This window comes from Lycorma delicatula, chromosome 12 (genome assembly GCF_047948215.1).
Source record: "Lycorma delicatula isolate Av1 chromosome 12, ASM4794821v1, whole genome shotgun sequence".
Classification (NCBI taxonomy): domain Eukaryota; kingdom Metazoa; phylum Arthropoda; class Insecta; order Hemiptera; family Fulgoridae; genus Lycorma; species Lycorma delicatula.
Genome location: NC_134466.1, coordinates 12,089,590 through 12,107,225, shown reverse-complemented (window position 1 = coordinate 12,107,225; position 17,636 = coordinate 12,089,590). Strand labels below are relative to the sequence as shown.

The 17,636-nt window shown below is 28.5% G+C and overlaps 1 protein-coding gene across 1 annotated transcript in view; it reads right to left on the bottom strand.

The window, feature by feature from the left end:
• Positions 1-3,019: 3,019 nt before the first annotated feature.
• LOC142333008 (beta-catenin-like protein 1) overlaps positions 3,020-17,636 on the bottom strand; it is a 47,203-nt gene continuing 32,586 nt past the window's right edge. Inside the window, exons 7-11 of the mRNA XM_075379776.1 lie at positions 16,246-16,394; positions 12,560-12,741; positions 8,798-8,976; positions 5,708-5,930; positions 3,020-3,242 (exon numbers count right to left, since the gene is read on the bottom strand). Of these exons, the coding sequence (XP_075235891.1) occupies positions 3,154-3,242; positions 5,708-5,930; positions 8,798-8,976; positions 12,560-12,741; positions 16,246-16,394 (822 nt within the window). The 3' untranslated portion in view covers positions 3,020-3,153. The remainder of the gene's footprint in view (positions 3,243-5,707; positions 5,931-8,797; positions 8,977-12,559; positions 12,742-16,245; positions 16,395-17,636) is intronic.

Below are 17,636 nucleotides of genomic sequence, written 5' to 3'. Positions count from 1 at the left end.
TGTTTATGATATGTTATTTTGTTTGTGATTTTGAAACCAACACAATTTTTTTTCTAAAAATGTAGAGAATTTTTGTTGGAATATAAAAATATATTTTTTGGTCCATTAGGTCTGATTAACCAACAGGTATGGATGCAAACCTGGGTTAATATATGTTTCAGTGTAAAAATAAAACTAATTAATGAAAATTACTGAGATTAAATTTGACAAAATTTATTATGTAATAAAATCAAATTAATAATAAACATAACAGATTAAATACACTACTGACACTTACTAGACTGGTTCTATCACTTTAAATCCAATCTGCAATACATCTTTGAGGAAAGGTTGAAATTATTGTATTGAAAATTAATGAAAAAGCATTGCAATAACTTTCTGGTAATTGTTGTTTTGTAAAAATTACTGCAATTCTTTTTCATTTTCTGGACTGAACAAATATTTGTTCTGACATTTTTTAAATGTTTTAAATTTTATTAACAAACAATTTTTACAAAATAAAATGTAAAAAGCTAAAATTAATCTGTAAATGTAAACAAAGAAGAATTTATTAAAATAAAAAATATCACTGAAGATGGGTTTAGGCCCGAAAACATTTAGATGAACATAACAAAGTAAAAGTAAGTGTTCTCTAATTCTGTACTTTGCAGAGGCTGAAAAAATATTATTACTATATTATATAAAAATATATATATTTTTTTTATTTTAGTTTATAGGCTTAAAGAACAATTAGTAAATGGAAAGTAATCACATGGTATAGACAGTAGACAAGTCGAATATTAATAATCTTTTTTTTTCATTTTGCTAAATTTATTATTTGCTTAACAAAAGTTTTGTTTCAGACAAACCTAAAAAAAAAAACTACTACATAAATTATATGATATAGAGTTAAACTGTGAATAAAGGTATTTCATCTAAACAGGTGACATGTTAATGTGTCATGCGTCTTCATAAGAGCAGGTGATGTGTCAACAAGTTTTCTATAAACATACAGATTAAGCTTACTGAATATATGTTTTCCTGTGCTGTGCTGAACATGTTAAGACAATCAGCATCATCAGTACACATCAACAAAAAAATATACAAAAGAAAATAATTTGGTTCAATGTAAGATAAAAATTTCAATAGTTAAGATATTTTAGCAAAATTACTGTTTATTTCCTAATAATATTCTTCTTTTTGTCATTTATGTATAAAATCTATTTACTTATTTTCTTGATATATTTTTTCCTGAGTGGCTGTTGATTATTTACCGGTTGAAATCGTCTAAATTTAGATTTAAAATAAAATCTTTATAAATCGTTTTAACCGTAATATTTTTTCCAATTAAACAAATCTTTATGCCAGTTTATAGATCTTTAGGCCACTCATCCACTGGAAGAGGATGCAAGTAACTACAAGATCATGTGAATATGTCACGGTAGCGTATGTGATCCCAGCGCAAAGAGTGTAATGGAACTGCACCCATTGCAAACGACCTTAAGCAGCCAACTACGATGGACAATTGGTTACAACAGGCAAGAAGTGACAGGTCCCCTCAGATTGGGATTTGCCTCTCGTTATTGCCAAAACACTACAGTTCATTCAACCTGTTTTTAATTGTCTGCCTGTCATTATAAACAAATTTTACTATTTAAATCACATTATTTTTACATATCTGACATAGATATTGATGTGAAAAATTCAGTGCAGTTTGTAAAAAATCACCTCTTTGGAATATGATATGATAGACATACATTATAATTCTTGGAATGTACAATGCAAATTATAGGCGGTCAATAACTTTTTCAAGGCCTTAACCTACAACAAACTAAAAACTGCAGACACCAGTACTATAAATAATACATTAGCTGCAACAATCTAAAAAAACTACAGAACTGATACTGTAAGTACTAAAGCTTTGTACAAACTAGCCTATAAAGAACAACCCCAGTCTCTCGTAGTCATATAAATCAAAGTTGACAGTAGTCAGTTTCAAGGCAGTAGCCTTAGTGTTTCAAAGTAGTTCCAACAAATAGCTTGAACAGCTTAATAGAACAGAAGGTAATAAGTATTCTGTAGAATAATTTCCTTCAGTGCTTTCCATTCTATAATTACTTTTCCAATTATACAAATCAGTTTATTGACTGCAAAAGACAAATATCCTAATGTGATTTTGTTTCTCTGATTTTTTTAGTGTTCATTAAACATAAGCAATTAAAAAGAATTCATCCATAATTATTTTGATTTTGAATTTTATTGAAAGAACATCAAAATGAAAAACTCATCACTTGGAGTTACATGCATAAAATCATTTATTCATTCCATTTTAGAGGTAATTGTAATAGTTTATTAAACATGTTCAATATGTGCAACTAACAATTACCAACAAACACCATCAATGACCAATCTAAGTATAAAGTTAACTCATTTATTTATAAGTACTTTTTTAATCCGTTGATTTACTATCAGTTGTTATGAGAACTATCAATCTATCAACTGTGATTAGTTGGTGATGACAATCATCAGTTTTAACTAACGACAAAGGTAATGCATTACCTGAAATACCTAAACAACTTTTATATCTTAACTTTACATTGTTGAATGAAAGTTGCCTTTAATACATATAATGAAAGTAAAATGTTGGAAGATAAGAAATGGATGATAAAATACGAGTATATGGTTATGACATAGACAAAGTGCAATCATCACCACAATCAAAAAAGGTACATCTAATCTGGTCAGACATCAAGGTTATTTTACTTGTTTTTTGATTGGAAAGGTGTCTCATCTATCAGATGCCCTGAGCACAAAGTATTTTCATTGCTAATTTGTTATTTGAGTTTTGGTATAATTAAAAAAGTAACAAGAATAACGTCAAGTGATTAGTATATGAAAGGTTTTCTACGCACATATGAAAGAGCCTCCAAAGCACAGCCCAAATGAATGTTTTTTTCAAGTCAGTTTCCTTGGGAAATGTGTTGTATTATTATTATTATTATTATTATTATTATTAATTAATAAATTAATTTAGAAGTAATTAATACTAAATTCACATTTTATTTTTAATTGACTTCTATTTTTATAATGAAAAACATATATCAAAACAGAAAGAACACATTTATCTGTAAAATTATATAACATTTTATACATTATTACATTTGTTTTGAATTTTTAAAATTTATCCACCAATTGCAGAATATGTTGCTGTTCATGATCTCGCCACTGAATATCTCCAGCATCACCAAGGTTACCAGCGTATTCTGTAATCAATCAATAAAAATTATAAACACAGATTTTTGCGATTTAAGCAATAAAATTTAATTAAAAAACATTCTATTTAATTTAAATGAATTTTAGTGAATTATAAAAGAGTAAGTCCAAATTATAATATATTGAAGCCTACCTTTTTTCTGCAATAAAAATTATAGTTTTCAGTGAAATAGAAAGTAAAAATTTGGTACATAAATAACTATAATTTACCCACATTAGTTCAGTAACAAGCAAAAACTACTGTGTAGGTTTGTTGGGAAAAACCCCAAGTAATGTTTTTTTGTTTCTCTAGAAACGTTTTGTAACAAATTTATTTATAAAACAGTTATAAAGGTAACAGTAGAAAATGTAAATGGTACATTACATGTTGGGAAAAATTAATGTTATAATAAATAAATCTAATATATAACAACTACAATAAGACTAAAATATTTAAGTAAAACAGAAAGAAATACAAAAATATATAATAATCACAAAGAAACTGATACTAAATCAGAAAACTACTCTTTACTATACATATTGATTTTGTCTTATAATGAGCAATGTCTTACAAAATAATAAATAAAATACACCTTCAATTCCACTAATAAATAATTAAAAAAGCTATACTATCAACTTCTAAAGACAACTCTTAATGAAGGAAGCGGGAAAGTTCATTTTATTGTTAATTTACAAATGTACAATAGCAACACTAAGCTTTATGTGCATTCATTCCCTTCAAAAACTTAAGTTGGGACACAGGATTTGCACTTCCACAAACATAATTAGATAGTTGTGAGGGCTACAAAGTAGGGCAGAAGAATGAAGATGTCTAAAGAAGCCCAAAAGTGAAGGAAAAAGCTGAGCATAGATTGCCGATGGAAATGTCTGTCGAGGCTTAGATCTGTGGCGTCCTAGCTGATGATTACAATATGTAATCATTATCTAAGAGTCAATAAGATAATCTCTGGTTAAGCCCATAAGGGCTAGGAATAGAGGGGTTGGTGTGGTGACCAGAACTGCCACAAGGCGGGTCTTTCCCCCACAGAGGATCAGAGAAGCACCACAAAATAAACATTTATAAAATTAAAAAATTGTTGTAGGTAAAGTTCACACTAATTATTAAAAATATAAACATATTTTAAAAGATATGAAGATATTAAATACATATAAAATCAATCACAATTCCGATTGTATTAATCAAAATTATTTGACGATTTAAATGGAAATTCAGAAAATTTTGGGTTTTCTAATTATTTTTAATTAACAGTATTTAAAAATTCATTGACAGTAATATTTTTTTGTGTAAAAGGAAATCTTTATTTTAAATAAATTGGTAGGCAGGATTCTTTTAAATGATAAATTTGTTAAAAATGACAATGAAAGCATATTAAGAGTCTTTCTTGAACACTAAAGTACTGCGTAGAATTATACAAAAACAGTTCTGTTTTATAGTTTGATAAAGGTGGATATTAATGTTCAGAATAAGTGGCTTAACCTTAGATAAACCAAATGGACATAAGTTAACATATTTAAATTTACGTGGTGAAAGTAGTAGTGTCTCGGCCTTTCATCTAGAGGTCCTGGGTTTGAATCACGGTCAGGCATGACATTTTTCATAAGCTACATTTCCATATCCCAAGCATAAGCTTCAAGCTTATGTGATGAAATCATCAAAAAAAGAAAAGTATGTATCATTATAGGTTTACATCTATTAAAAGAAGTTAATCAACCAAACACAGTACGAGATCATTTTTGTAATGAAGTATTACCTATTATTATACAATAACTAGCATTACTTTAGCCTATAGAACCTGCTTACCAAGCAATACTAATAATTTGATATTCAAGGCTGAGTTTACAATATCCAAATTTAAAGATGAATCTCAATCTCCTTTTAATTTCTTTTTTCTTTCATGTAAAATTTTGTCATAGCAGGCAATCCCTCTAGTTAAAAACTCCTAAACTAGTATACAATATTAGTTTTTCTAACTACAAAACAGAGCAAGCCATACATATCTCAAAAAATTTCTGTATTACTAAGTAAAGTTTAAAGGGAAGTTTCCATTTATTAGTTAAAAGATTTTCTTTATTTTAAAAATTTTCTTTAAAATCTTCTGTATTATTGATTCGATTTAGCAGATGTTCAGTACCTGTCAGTTTTAAGGAGGATATAACATCCTTTTAACTCATTCATGGTTATTTTGTATAAATCTTATCTTGAGACCAAATCAATGGTTTTCTTGATGATCTTTTTCAAGCGTATTCACTAATCTTTACTTTGGATCACCATATTTTGGAAGAATCTTAGTAATATTTTGTCATTGCATGTGATGTTAATAAATAATTAAGTACAAGTGCCACCAAGAATCCAAGTTAAGTAGTCTTTTGTAATTTCATACAATAACAAATTTTTGTATTCTTATGGCATAATGCAGGTTATTTCTATATATCATTAAAAAAAACTGATACAAACCTCTCATAACATGACGAATAGTTTTTAAAGAACCACCTCTTAAATTTAATATTTGTAATACTCTGTGTTTAATTGAAGATGGACCTCCAGTGCACACTTCTAATAAAATATAATCAACAAGTTGTAATGTAAATAAGCCGCCTTCTAATCTCTGTAAATATGTTTCATCTTCATCGTCATCATCTTCATCTGCTTCACCGTCTTCGTGTTTATCTTCTTTTAACTTCAAAATAAAAAACAAGTTAAACATTTACAACTGCTAGTTTAAATTAATTAACTAGCTGTGAGCCATACACTTTTACTGATTTGTTAGATATCTGACTTTTATACAAAATAATTTTTGAATAAGTATGCAAAGTTCACTTCTAATGCTACTAATAATATATATTATTTTGTTCAGAAAAGTTTGAAGATTTTAAACTATTTACTGTACCTCTACTGATTTTATTGTAACTATAACTTAAGGACTGAAAAATCAGAGGAATGGCAGAGGACCGTGAGCTATGTTGGGAAATTGTCAGTGGGATAAGCACTGGGTCACCATCTCTCAGACTTGAGAGAAAGGATCACTGATGATGAGCTAATATAAGAAAATGAGAGAATGTACCTTTAATAGCTGACAACACTTTAATATTTTAGCTGCAATGTAGAGTACGATATTGTAAGAAAAATTTTTTCCCATCTCCCAACCCATTAATATTGCATGGCATTCTAGCCACAATATCTTTCTACTTGAGGTTCCTTCAGAGATTACTTCAAAAGCGAAGTTTTCGTCAAAAAAAACTTAACTCATTCAAAGAACTGAAAATAAATATTAAGCAGAAATTATAATGATTCCAATTAAGATACTAAAATGTGCAAGAGAAAATGTTATAGTCAAGAGTATAAGAGTATTTTTAAAGATAATTACTTTATACTAAAGACAAAGTAATGCAAATGAAGTATAAATGGTATATTTACTTAAATTAAGAAATTTAAAATTATACACAAAATTTTACAAAGACTGAAGAGGTTTCAATTTATTAATTTTAAAAAAGTTCAACTCTCTTAATGGATGCTGTTGTATACTGATTTATTAGGTGGAAATCATATAAAAAAAATGGATTATTACCTTTTCCAGAAACCATTATCAAGATCAGTACTGTTACTTTGGGCTGGTAGGCAAAAATTCCAAAAATCAAAGAATTGAAATTTACAAGCATCATCGACTATGAAAAATTCTATGAGTCACAATTATTTATAACCTAACTATAAAAAAAGTTATAAATATGACTTACAACTAAACAACTGTTAGGAATACAACTAAAGAAGCAAGAAATGAGAGAATCAATTAAGTAATTTAAAGATTATAAAAAATGATCATATATATTTATTGCACACAGATGCAGCACTAAAAACACTTTGCCATTATTTGAAACAATTGTGTTAGGTGGAAGGAAAGAGCTTCATGGTAAATTAATTGGAGATTCTGAAACAAAACCTATCATACACATTCCATGATTTTTAACCACCAGTGTTCACGTAAGCTGAATTTTACAACAAAAACTAACGTGTCTTAATGGGATTTACAATGTCAGTGAACTGGCAATATTAGCATGATACTAGCTAGGGTAAATTCTTAAGTTTTTCTGATCATTTCAAGTCAATCTGATGTTTTACAAAATTACAGTTTGTCCATTTCAAACTAGTAGATGGTTGTGTCTGTACACATTATACCAGCCGATGTACAATAGTACAACACAATCAAAACAAAACTGTATACTCTACTACTACTACTACTACTAATAATAATAATAATAATGCAAACGATTCATTACCACTGTGCATTTAAGTTTTATTAGCAACATATTATTAATATCTTGTCTTAAAATAGTAAAAAATTTTGTCTTACATTTTTGCATATAGACATAACATTTAGTGTTGTCATCTTATCTATTTACTAAATTGATATGTTCTATCTTTCAAACACCCCTAAAAAAAAAAGTGGACTGAGGTCTGACGATCGGGCAGGCCAATTTACAAGTCATCTTTTTCCAATCCTTTCTTTCTTTTTCCTGTTTAGCCTCCGGTAACTACCGCTTTAGATAATTCTTCAGAGGATGAATGAGGATGATATGCATGAGTGTGAATGAAGTGTAGTCTTGTACATTCTCAGTTCGACCATATCTGAGATGTGTGGTTAATTGAAACCCAACCACCAAAGAACACCGGTATCCATGATCTAGTGTATCTTTTTCCAATCCAGCAATCTTCAAACATACCATCAAAACAGTTAAGCAACTAATTTACTTCAAGAGGTCCTAATGAGCCAGAGGTCGTCATATATTTGATAAAACTGATATTTATTATGAAGCTTTTAACAATTAAAAAGTTTTAATGGCTGTCATCTTAGAAATTTCAAAGGTAAACTTTTTCATTTAATTTATTTTGTTGAAGATGCTGTTGGGGGTACATGTAACCAAATTGCATTAAGATATCTCAATCTGTTCTTAAGATATATTTTTATTTGTACAATATTATTCAAAAAACACAAATGGTGGATAGAAAGAAAGTGAAGCAAGCTAGAACATTTGTCCACATAAATTTTTTATTTATTTTGATGTCCTAAATTAGTCCCTTAAATTTGGCCTACAACTCCCAGGACACATATACGAATAATAAATTTGTCAGTTTGGAAAATTCACAAAATAAAACACTGACCAACTCACAGAACAGTAAGGGAGAGAATAATCCTTATAACCACACAAAATTTTTTTTCCTAATATTTAATAACATTCAAATAAAATACATATATATAACACAAATTAATTGTTCATCTTCATACATACTTAATCAGAATGGAAAATAATCTTACATTTCTAAATTAAATTCAGCTAATACTATATGTGTGCATAAGCTTGATGATACTTGACAGACTGCTGTACAAATGCCTGGAGCAGTCCCTGTCTTACCATCCCACATCAAAACACTAATTCTGAGCTGTCAGTATAATGTCATTATTTTTTTTTTATACCTAGTAAATAATAATTAACAAAAAAAACTGTAAAATAGTAAAAATTCAAAAATAAATTTATACATAAAAGATTATACCTTTCTTTGGTGTTCAATTCGCATATCTACTTCCTCAACTTTATCAAGGTATTTAAAATGAAGTTCCAATAATCTATCGACTTTTTCATGGTCATTTTCAGTAAATTTACTTAACAATCGTTGCCTCTGAGTACCACGACAGTTTCGTAACATATTTGCAATTATAGATACAACATGCTCTGAAAAATGATTTTTTTTTTACAAAATCAAACAAAAAATAAACCTGTAATAATGATACTTTAAGTTTTAAGGGTTAACAACACAAAAGGTAATGATTGTTCAAATACCATAGAAGAATGAAGTAATGATAAGGTTCATTAAAATGTTTATCTAAGTTTTCAAAATTCTAAAACAGAATTAACAGATTAAAAAATGAGTAAGTGAAATTTATTTCACTAACAACTGTACATACATACAATACTAAAGAGTTTTAAAGAACATTCAAGAAACAAAAACCACCAAGATTGCATGAAAACATACTTCAGACCTGAATTAAAAATTAATGAACAAGATAAATGGAAAAACTACAAAGACCAACAAAAATGTTAAAAATAAAATGTTTGTGCAAAGTCAATTACTCTCCATTGAAAAATGAAAATATTATAGTTCATAAACAATTAAGTTAAATACTGAACAACTTTGTAATATTTTTAAATTATTGAGTACAACTCACTTCTACAAATAGAATAACAGCTCATTAACAGTTAAAGATATCTGAAACTTTAAGTTAATAGAATGGACAATCTTACGTAAAAATTTAAGCAGATTAGTGCAGTAATTTTTTAGCGATAAGTGATTCAAGTTAAGCTACACTACAGAAGACTCAAAAATTGTGTATTTTTCTGTTCTCACAACACAAACATGTTTAAAAAGAATTAGTAAAAAATAAAAGTTTAACAACCCTAAATGCAGAATAAAATTATAAAAATCTTGATCTGACTTGATTTAAAATCTATTGAGTAGTTTATTATTTTTATAAGGCTATAAACAAAGTTAATATAATTTCTGTGCAGATTGTGGTTTGTGGTTTTGAATATTAAGTCAATTACTATAATTTAATGGGACATCAAATTGTTTAAACAAATGTGAATGAATATTTTAAATGCCAGCAAATTAAGAGAATCAGTTTATTAAATTAGGCTTTAATCACTGGAATTTAATCCTAACTTCCAGTTGTTTTAATTTTAAGATGTCACACTTTGGTAAGTTCCAGATGTTGTAAAATCATTGCACTGTAAGGTTTGTAGGGTTTGTTGGGTCTTGTTCATGACCCAAGAGAACTGTATTAGCTCATAATGTGCTACATTAAAAACTATAGTATGAGTTATGAAACGAAAAGCTTGTCTTTTAAATGTTATACCTTGGGAACCATTATGTAAAAAAGATTTAATTTATATGTTAAAGTTCGATTGAGCTGTAGTTGTGAATTAAAAATTTATTTTACATAAATCTGAAGGAATTGTAGAAATTTATGCTAATAACTATATTTTTTTTGCTAGTTTTTTCTGGCAGTATGATTTCAACATTCAATAACATTTTAACAGATTATATAAAAAAAATATTGTGTAAGTATATTAAAGAACATATTTTGTTATTTTTTCAGATGTTATAAAACAATTTTCTAATGGTTTATTTAAATATAGGAAACATTAAAAAAAATCCCATTTTAAAGCTCGTAAAAAATTGAACTTTCCTCACTGAATTTATAATCAGTGCGTTTTAACAAGTTACAATGTAGATTACATAGTTTCAATTCAACTGAATGAGAAATGCTTTGTGAAGAAAAGGAAATCCATTAAAACCGCTGGGAATCTCAAACATCTATCAGAAAAGAGCTATTTTAAGTAAGAGTAGAATATAAGTCGCTATCATATTTAACAGTACATTGTTAATAAAATTCTTAAATATACTAGGTAGACAAAAACCAGTTTTCCCAATTAATAATAAAAAATCATTTTGTATAAAAAAAATTAATTTTTTATTATCAAATGTTTTATATTCATCAGAGGAAGTGACCAAAGTGCTGTTCTTCTGCACTTATGCATAACTATAGTACTACTAAAATGGAGATGCTCCATGATTAGATAGGTCTATGAACTAATTGCACTTTAGAAAACCTTTGAATTTGTTACAGAGATAGTAAAGAGCCCTCAAACATCGATCAGAAAGGCTTCCATTAGGTTGTAAATATCCTGAACAGGTTTACAAAAGATTGTTAAAGAGTTTAACTGATATCAGTTAAAATTACTTGAAGATGATTTTGATGGAAAGGTGGAATTTAGTGAGGAACTTTATTGTGAAGCCCAGATCCTCATTTCTTTAGCTCAGTGATAAGATTTTATAAATCACACTTCAAATTGAATGGCTTAGTAATCTGTAGTACTACCACTAAATTATACATTTTTTCCAATAAAATTTTGTCCTAATTTATGCAATCAATCGAGTTTGCAATACAAAACTTGGTAGGTGGTTCAGATCATTTGGATTTGAAGAAAATACCACGTTAATGACAACTTCCAGGAACAAAAGGTTACAGGTTGTCATATATAAATTTGGTGACTGTTCAATTGCAGTATTTAACTTGAAGAACATGGCAAAGAGGAGCTGCTCCATCTTTTTATTAAACATATGAATGCCTGATGTCAAATATAAGATTGTTTAACAGTCTGGGAGAAACATCTTCTCATAATATCTTAGGATATGAATCAGCTGTTATGTTTTCATCAAAGAAATAATGTCCCAACATTCCTAATTTTTTATCCCAGACAAAATATGAACTTCAAACACATAAAGTTTCTTCTGAATAATTAGATGAGGATTTTTATCCAACCGATAAATACAAGACAGATTATCAAGCCATTCCATTTGAAGTGTGCTTTATAAAATCTTATCACTAAGCTAAAGAAATAAACATGTGCTTCACAACAAACAAGTTTCTCACTAAATTCCACCTTTCTATCGAAACATCTTCATGAAGCAATTTTAATTTATATCAATTAAATTTCAACTCTTTAAGAATCTTTTGTAAACTTGTTCTGGATATTTACAGGCTACTGGAAGCCTTTCTGGTGTTTGAGAGTTCTTTACTAATATTTCTGTAACAAGTTCTGAAATTTTCTAAAGTACCGATTAATTCCTAGACTTATCAGATTGTGGAGCATCACCATCTTCAGTAATTTCAAATTTTATGTTCACCGAATCCAGATTGTCAGGATGTTAGGGGGGAATTAGGAATTTCTCATAGAATTTTCATGGATGACAGTCATGTCATTATTATTTTTTCACAGACACTGAACTATAAAAAATTGTTGTGCTTTTGTGCTGCCATTATTCTCTATACAGACAAAACTGAACATTTGAATAAAACTATGTCTTATAATTATTATTGAATGCAAAATCAAAATTTCCCATCTGTTTCAGAATTTAAATCTATATGAGGAAAGTGACTGCCCACCATGTAATTAACCACTATTTTTTTATAAAATTTCATATTGAGGAAACAGTACACTAAAATTTCACTAACAGAAAACTGGAAAAACAAGTTTAACGCACAATTTTCTATAATTTCAGCAATTTTTCTTCAAGTAGATTGCAGGTCTCAAAAACAATACAGGAAACATAACAAGCTTCAAAAGGAATAAAACTAAATTTATTCTACTAAATAGTATGTAAATAATTCCTCAAAGGCAAGCCTTCTCCTATATAGTTATTAATTAATTCTTTCTATAATCACTGTCAGGAAAAAAAAACAAATAAATTTACCTTCATGTTCTTCTGTAGTCAATACTTTTTTCCTATTTTTTTTTGGAGTTTTCATGAATAATGGAAATATTGTTCGTAAACCAAGAATATCAACAAATTTATTACAATTATCTTTACCATCTGGACCAGACATAGCATGATTTAATGCTTTTAATGAACCATTACGACTTAATTTCTTCTCCCTGTAAAAAAATTAAATTATTAAATTTTCTAAATTTAAACTTTTAATTCATTTGAAATTACAAAAAAAGAATCAGACTGGGTAAAGACTGTAATTACATTCTTTCACCTAGCATTACTAATTTATTTAAACTAGATTATAAAATAACACACCGGTCGGTCATAAGTGGCATATGTTTTTCATATTTTCTTTCTTCCTTTGACTTATGAGTCCACTCTTAACTAATATCACAATAAATCTATAGGTTATTTACTCTTGATGATGAGAACAGAACAACTCTAATATTCACAACAGCAGCCAAATTACAAATAATAAATGGGATAGAGTTATTAACATTACTAAAAATATGAGAGCCATTTAAAAAAAAAAAAAAAAAAATTATGAGCATATATCTTAGTTCATAGTTGCACCTACTTATCAATTTTGGAAGACTTTCTTCAAATATCTCCACCATTGTGCCATCTTGTAAGTTAATTGACCTGTGCACAAGCTCCTCATTAATTTTAAAGCATCAGGCATCTGACCAGACTTTTAACTTATGAAGATCTTGTAGTCATTCAGCACTAAATTTAGGCTATTGGAGGAGATCATAAATTGTTCATTCAACACCTCACTTTGTAAATTTTTTTGCATCTTTCAGAATGGCCCACACTGTCATGTGGCCAACCATAAGGCCTCTTAAAATTTCTCCGCAGTTTTGCTATAATCTTATAATATGATACCTGAGATTCCAAGAATTTTGTCAGAAAAATTCTCTTACTTTTTGAATGAGTTTTTCAGTTATGATTGAATATTTTCTGTGATCTTCCATATATATCATCATAATCATCCATATATATGTACCCTCTCTAAACTTGGTTTCCATGAATGTTTGGTACTCATTTTGGCACATTTGATTCGTCATTTTAATTTTATTAAGGTGTTACTTAAGAATTTTGCAGGAATGAATGATGAGTAAGTGAATGTTGTAATGTAAGAATGTGATGAAAGAGATAGAATTTTGAGATTCTGGAACCGAATAATGGCTGTAAAAATACATTTATGATGGAGAAATATGATAATTTAGTTTCAGATTTTTTCCCTGATAATTGTAAGTTTAAGTTACAAATTGTTAATTTTTATAAATTTTAAATAAGTTTTTTTAAAAATAAACTCGCTACAGGTTTGCAATGTACACCCTAATGGGCAATCATCATGCAGATGAAAATATAGCAAACAAATGACTGAAACATGTACTTGTTTCTATGAAACTGTATACATCATGTGCTGCCCGCTTCACCCAGACTGCAATATTGTAATTACCTACCTTGCAATCACTCACACAACTGACAAATGCAACACAACTGTCATCTTGGTATGCTGAAGGCTTTCTTCCTGCTATTCATATGTGCAACGGGTCATAAAAGGTTTTAGTACTATTTACCCATCAGTATTCCAGTTGTCAATCAAAATCTAATACGCATTATTAGATTGCATAATCTAATATTCATTCAGCATCCCTGCACAAAAAAATGTACGGACCAACCTAACCTGCTTCAAGTAGGGATCAATATCAACAGCAATGAATTTTTGCTGGGGGGTTGGATCTGATTTTGAGCTCACCAATCATTATAACCATGACCAAACACTACCCAGAAATGTCACCTGATTCTAGTCAATTCACCATGTGAAACTGAATAGCTCTGCTGATTAATAAACACCACAGGGTCCTAATCTCACCTAGGCCAACTGCTATGCAGCATAGATCCTTGATCTCACTTTAGGGACACAATGTAAAGGGGTCTTCCATTTTAAATTCAAAAAGTAAAATTTGCAATAGATAAAAAATTATGTGTAATATAAATCAAATTTAAAAAAAAAATAAATTATTTTGAATCTTACATAATTACATTATGTTTGAAAAACAATATCATTCATAGTCTCCACGGCTGTACCTGACATAGCCAAGTCTATCAAAAAAGGTTTGCATGACTTTCACAGACATCAGCTCGAATTTCCCTAACAATGTGTCAAATACTTGTTTTCAGGTCATCAATTGTTAGTGGTTTGTTGCTACAGACTTATGACTATTTAAGGGAGTCAAGCAACACAATCTTAGTGACTAATTGGTGAACTAATTTAGTGACTAATTTTGTGAAATTATACAATCATCAAACTTTTGATGCAATAACTGAACTGTTTAAGCAGTTACGTGGTGTGTGAAAAATTTATAATGTTGAACATTTTTAATGTTTGCAAATTTTCCAAGTTTGCAAACAAAATATCACAAATCATAGCTTGATAGCAGTCACACCATTTACTATAACAGCATCTGCTTGCACATTAAAAAAAAAAAAGAATCGCCCAATGATGCTACCAGCACATAGTACATACCAAATAGTGATTGTTTTTGGATGTAATAGTCACCGTTGAGTCATTTATGGATTGGAATAATCCCAAATACAGTAATTTTGCTTGTTTACAAAGCCATTAAGCCAAAAATGAGCCTCATCTAAAAATCCACTTTTTAAAATGAAAATTCGAATCCACTTTGAGCTGCTGAAGAGTCCAATCAGCAAACCGTACATGCCAAAAATTTGAAGCTTTAATTATTGAGTAATTTGAATCTTATATGGGTGCAGACCATCATCTTGATGCAAAATTTGCCAAGTTGTTGAAGAATGGCCAAATTCTTGTGAATGATGTGAAATCAATTTCAATTTTCACAAACTCTTGCACTTTAAGCAATAATATTCTCCTAACACCTTGCATTTATTTTGTGAATTTGTGTTTCAACATCAGATAGAGAAAATTCTGTTCAAATTTTTTAACAAAATGAATTTGCTTTTGTTTGGCTGAATACCGACAACATAAATATAATGAAGTGCCACAATACTTGTGCACTTCATGATATGGAATCTGTAACAGATTCCATATTTTGATAATAAATTTTTATGATTTGTATATCTTGTTGAGGTGTGTAGCATTCCATGATGATTTGGGTCATAAACTACTGTAAAACAATTTATACTTAAACATTTTTTTTTTAAATCATAGCTGCCACCATAATCTGTTAATTTTTTGCGCTCTATTTGAAACACCCTTTAGCCTCAATTTGATGAGCACCCATGTCAGCTCCCATGCAATGTTATAACAGGTTAATTCCAAAGTACATACACTAGCCAATGGGGTTCAATCATGTTATGTGCCATCTGATTTATCCTGATTATAACAATCACCTGCCTCTTGTTATTCATTTATTGACAACCATAGCACACACAATCAATAATAAACAATTCACTGGTTTGGTAAAACGTTAGGTTGAAAATGAATTGAAGTTTTTAACATTTCCAACAATCAAAGTGGATTAGCAGTTTTATTAATCAAAATGCCATTAATTTTTTCCTAAATCTAAGGAAATCTATTCAACTAATTGGAAATGGGTAACTTTTAAATAAATAATTCAAGATTCATATATACATAACTTAAACAATAAAATTCAAACAAAAGAAGAGAAAAAGTTTACCTAAGCATTAAGTTCATTAATTGTAAACCTTCACCTCGCAAAAATTTTTCTTTATTTGTAGGAACCATAAGACTTGAACAAACACAATTAAAAAGATTTTCCATCATTTCAGATTCTTCAGTCGAAGCTGGATCATGCCGCTTATAAAACTGGAAAAAAATGAATTGTCAAATAATTTCTTCTAGTTTAGTTTTTTGCTAGTGTCGCAATAAAGATATGAAATTTTATTTTAGCCACTCCCAAAATAAAATTTTTAAATTGGAAAAATAAATTAAAATAAAGGGTTTAATTAAAATTAAATTTAAATAAGGGTGGGGGTGTTAAAAACACCCCATCACTATCCAATTTTTGCAAAAATTTAATAAATTCTTTCTTCCTCTGAAGATAGTACCTGTCTGCCAAGTTTGAAGAAAATCACCTAATGGGGGTCCACAGTAATAAGATAAAATACAGGCCAATCTACATACAAATGTAGATATGCAGAAGTATTTGTTTGACAAAAAAAAAAGATTTTTTGACCCAAGTCAAAAAATTTTTATTCAATGCCTTTGGAGGCATTGAATAAAAATTGGAGCAATGACTTTGAATTGAGAATAAAAAAATTTTTTCAAATTATTTACAATTTAATTAAATATATGTTTTTATTTAAAAAGAAAAGAAGTTTTTTTTACATCTCCTTATGACACAAAACTTAAAAAAAGATAAATTTTTTATACTTTTTACTAATCTGTATACTGTCCTATTATCTATAGTAGCATACTCACTATAGCCAGGAAAGTAAAAGTTAAACTTTTTAATTAATAAGATTCTGTAGCTTTGTTTATGGGAGCAAGAAAGGATTTACAAAAAGTAACTATATATATTCAAAACAGTCAGTCAATTTTAAAACAAAACAAATTTGACTAATACAAGTGTGTTTATAACTTACCACAAATTTGTTTTCTTGAATGTACAATCAAATTGCACAAAATGTTTTGCTTAAAATTAGCATGAGGTCTTTAATGGTAAGATATAAAAAAAAACAATTTCATTACATGAAAATTAAAGCAAAAAAAAAAAAAAAAAAAAAAACATAAAAGGGAGAATTTAGTTTTTATTGAAAATAAATATAAAGCCAACAGGCTTCTGAAAAATAGAATTTACAAATTTCATATGTTTAATTTCCCAGTATAATTAATAAAAACATTTTTAAGTTAAAATTTGTGAATCTTTAAGGTTATTCAACCAAAGGAATTACTAAACGTTCCAAGTTTAATAACCGAATCAACTTTTGAGGATCTGCGTATTCCAAACCCCTAAAATTTTTGGTTTTAACCAAACATTTTTCAGCTTGTTTTCATGAAACTAAATTTATCAGTTTTCAGGACTGAATATTTTTTTATATATTTGAA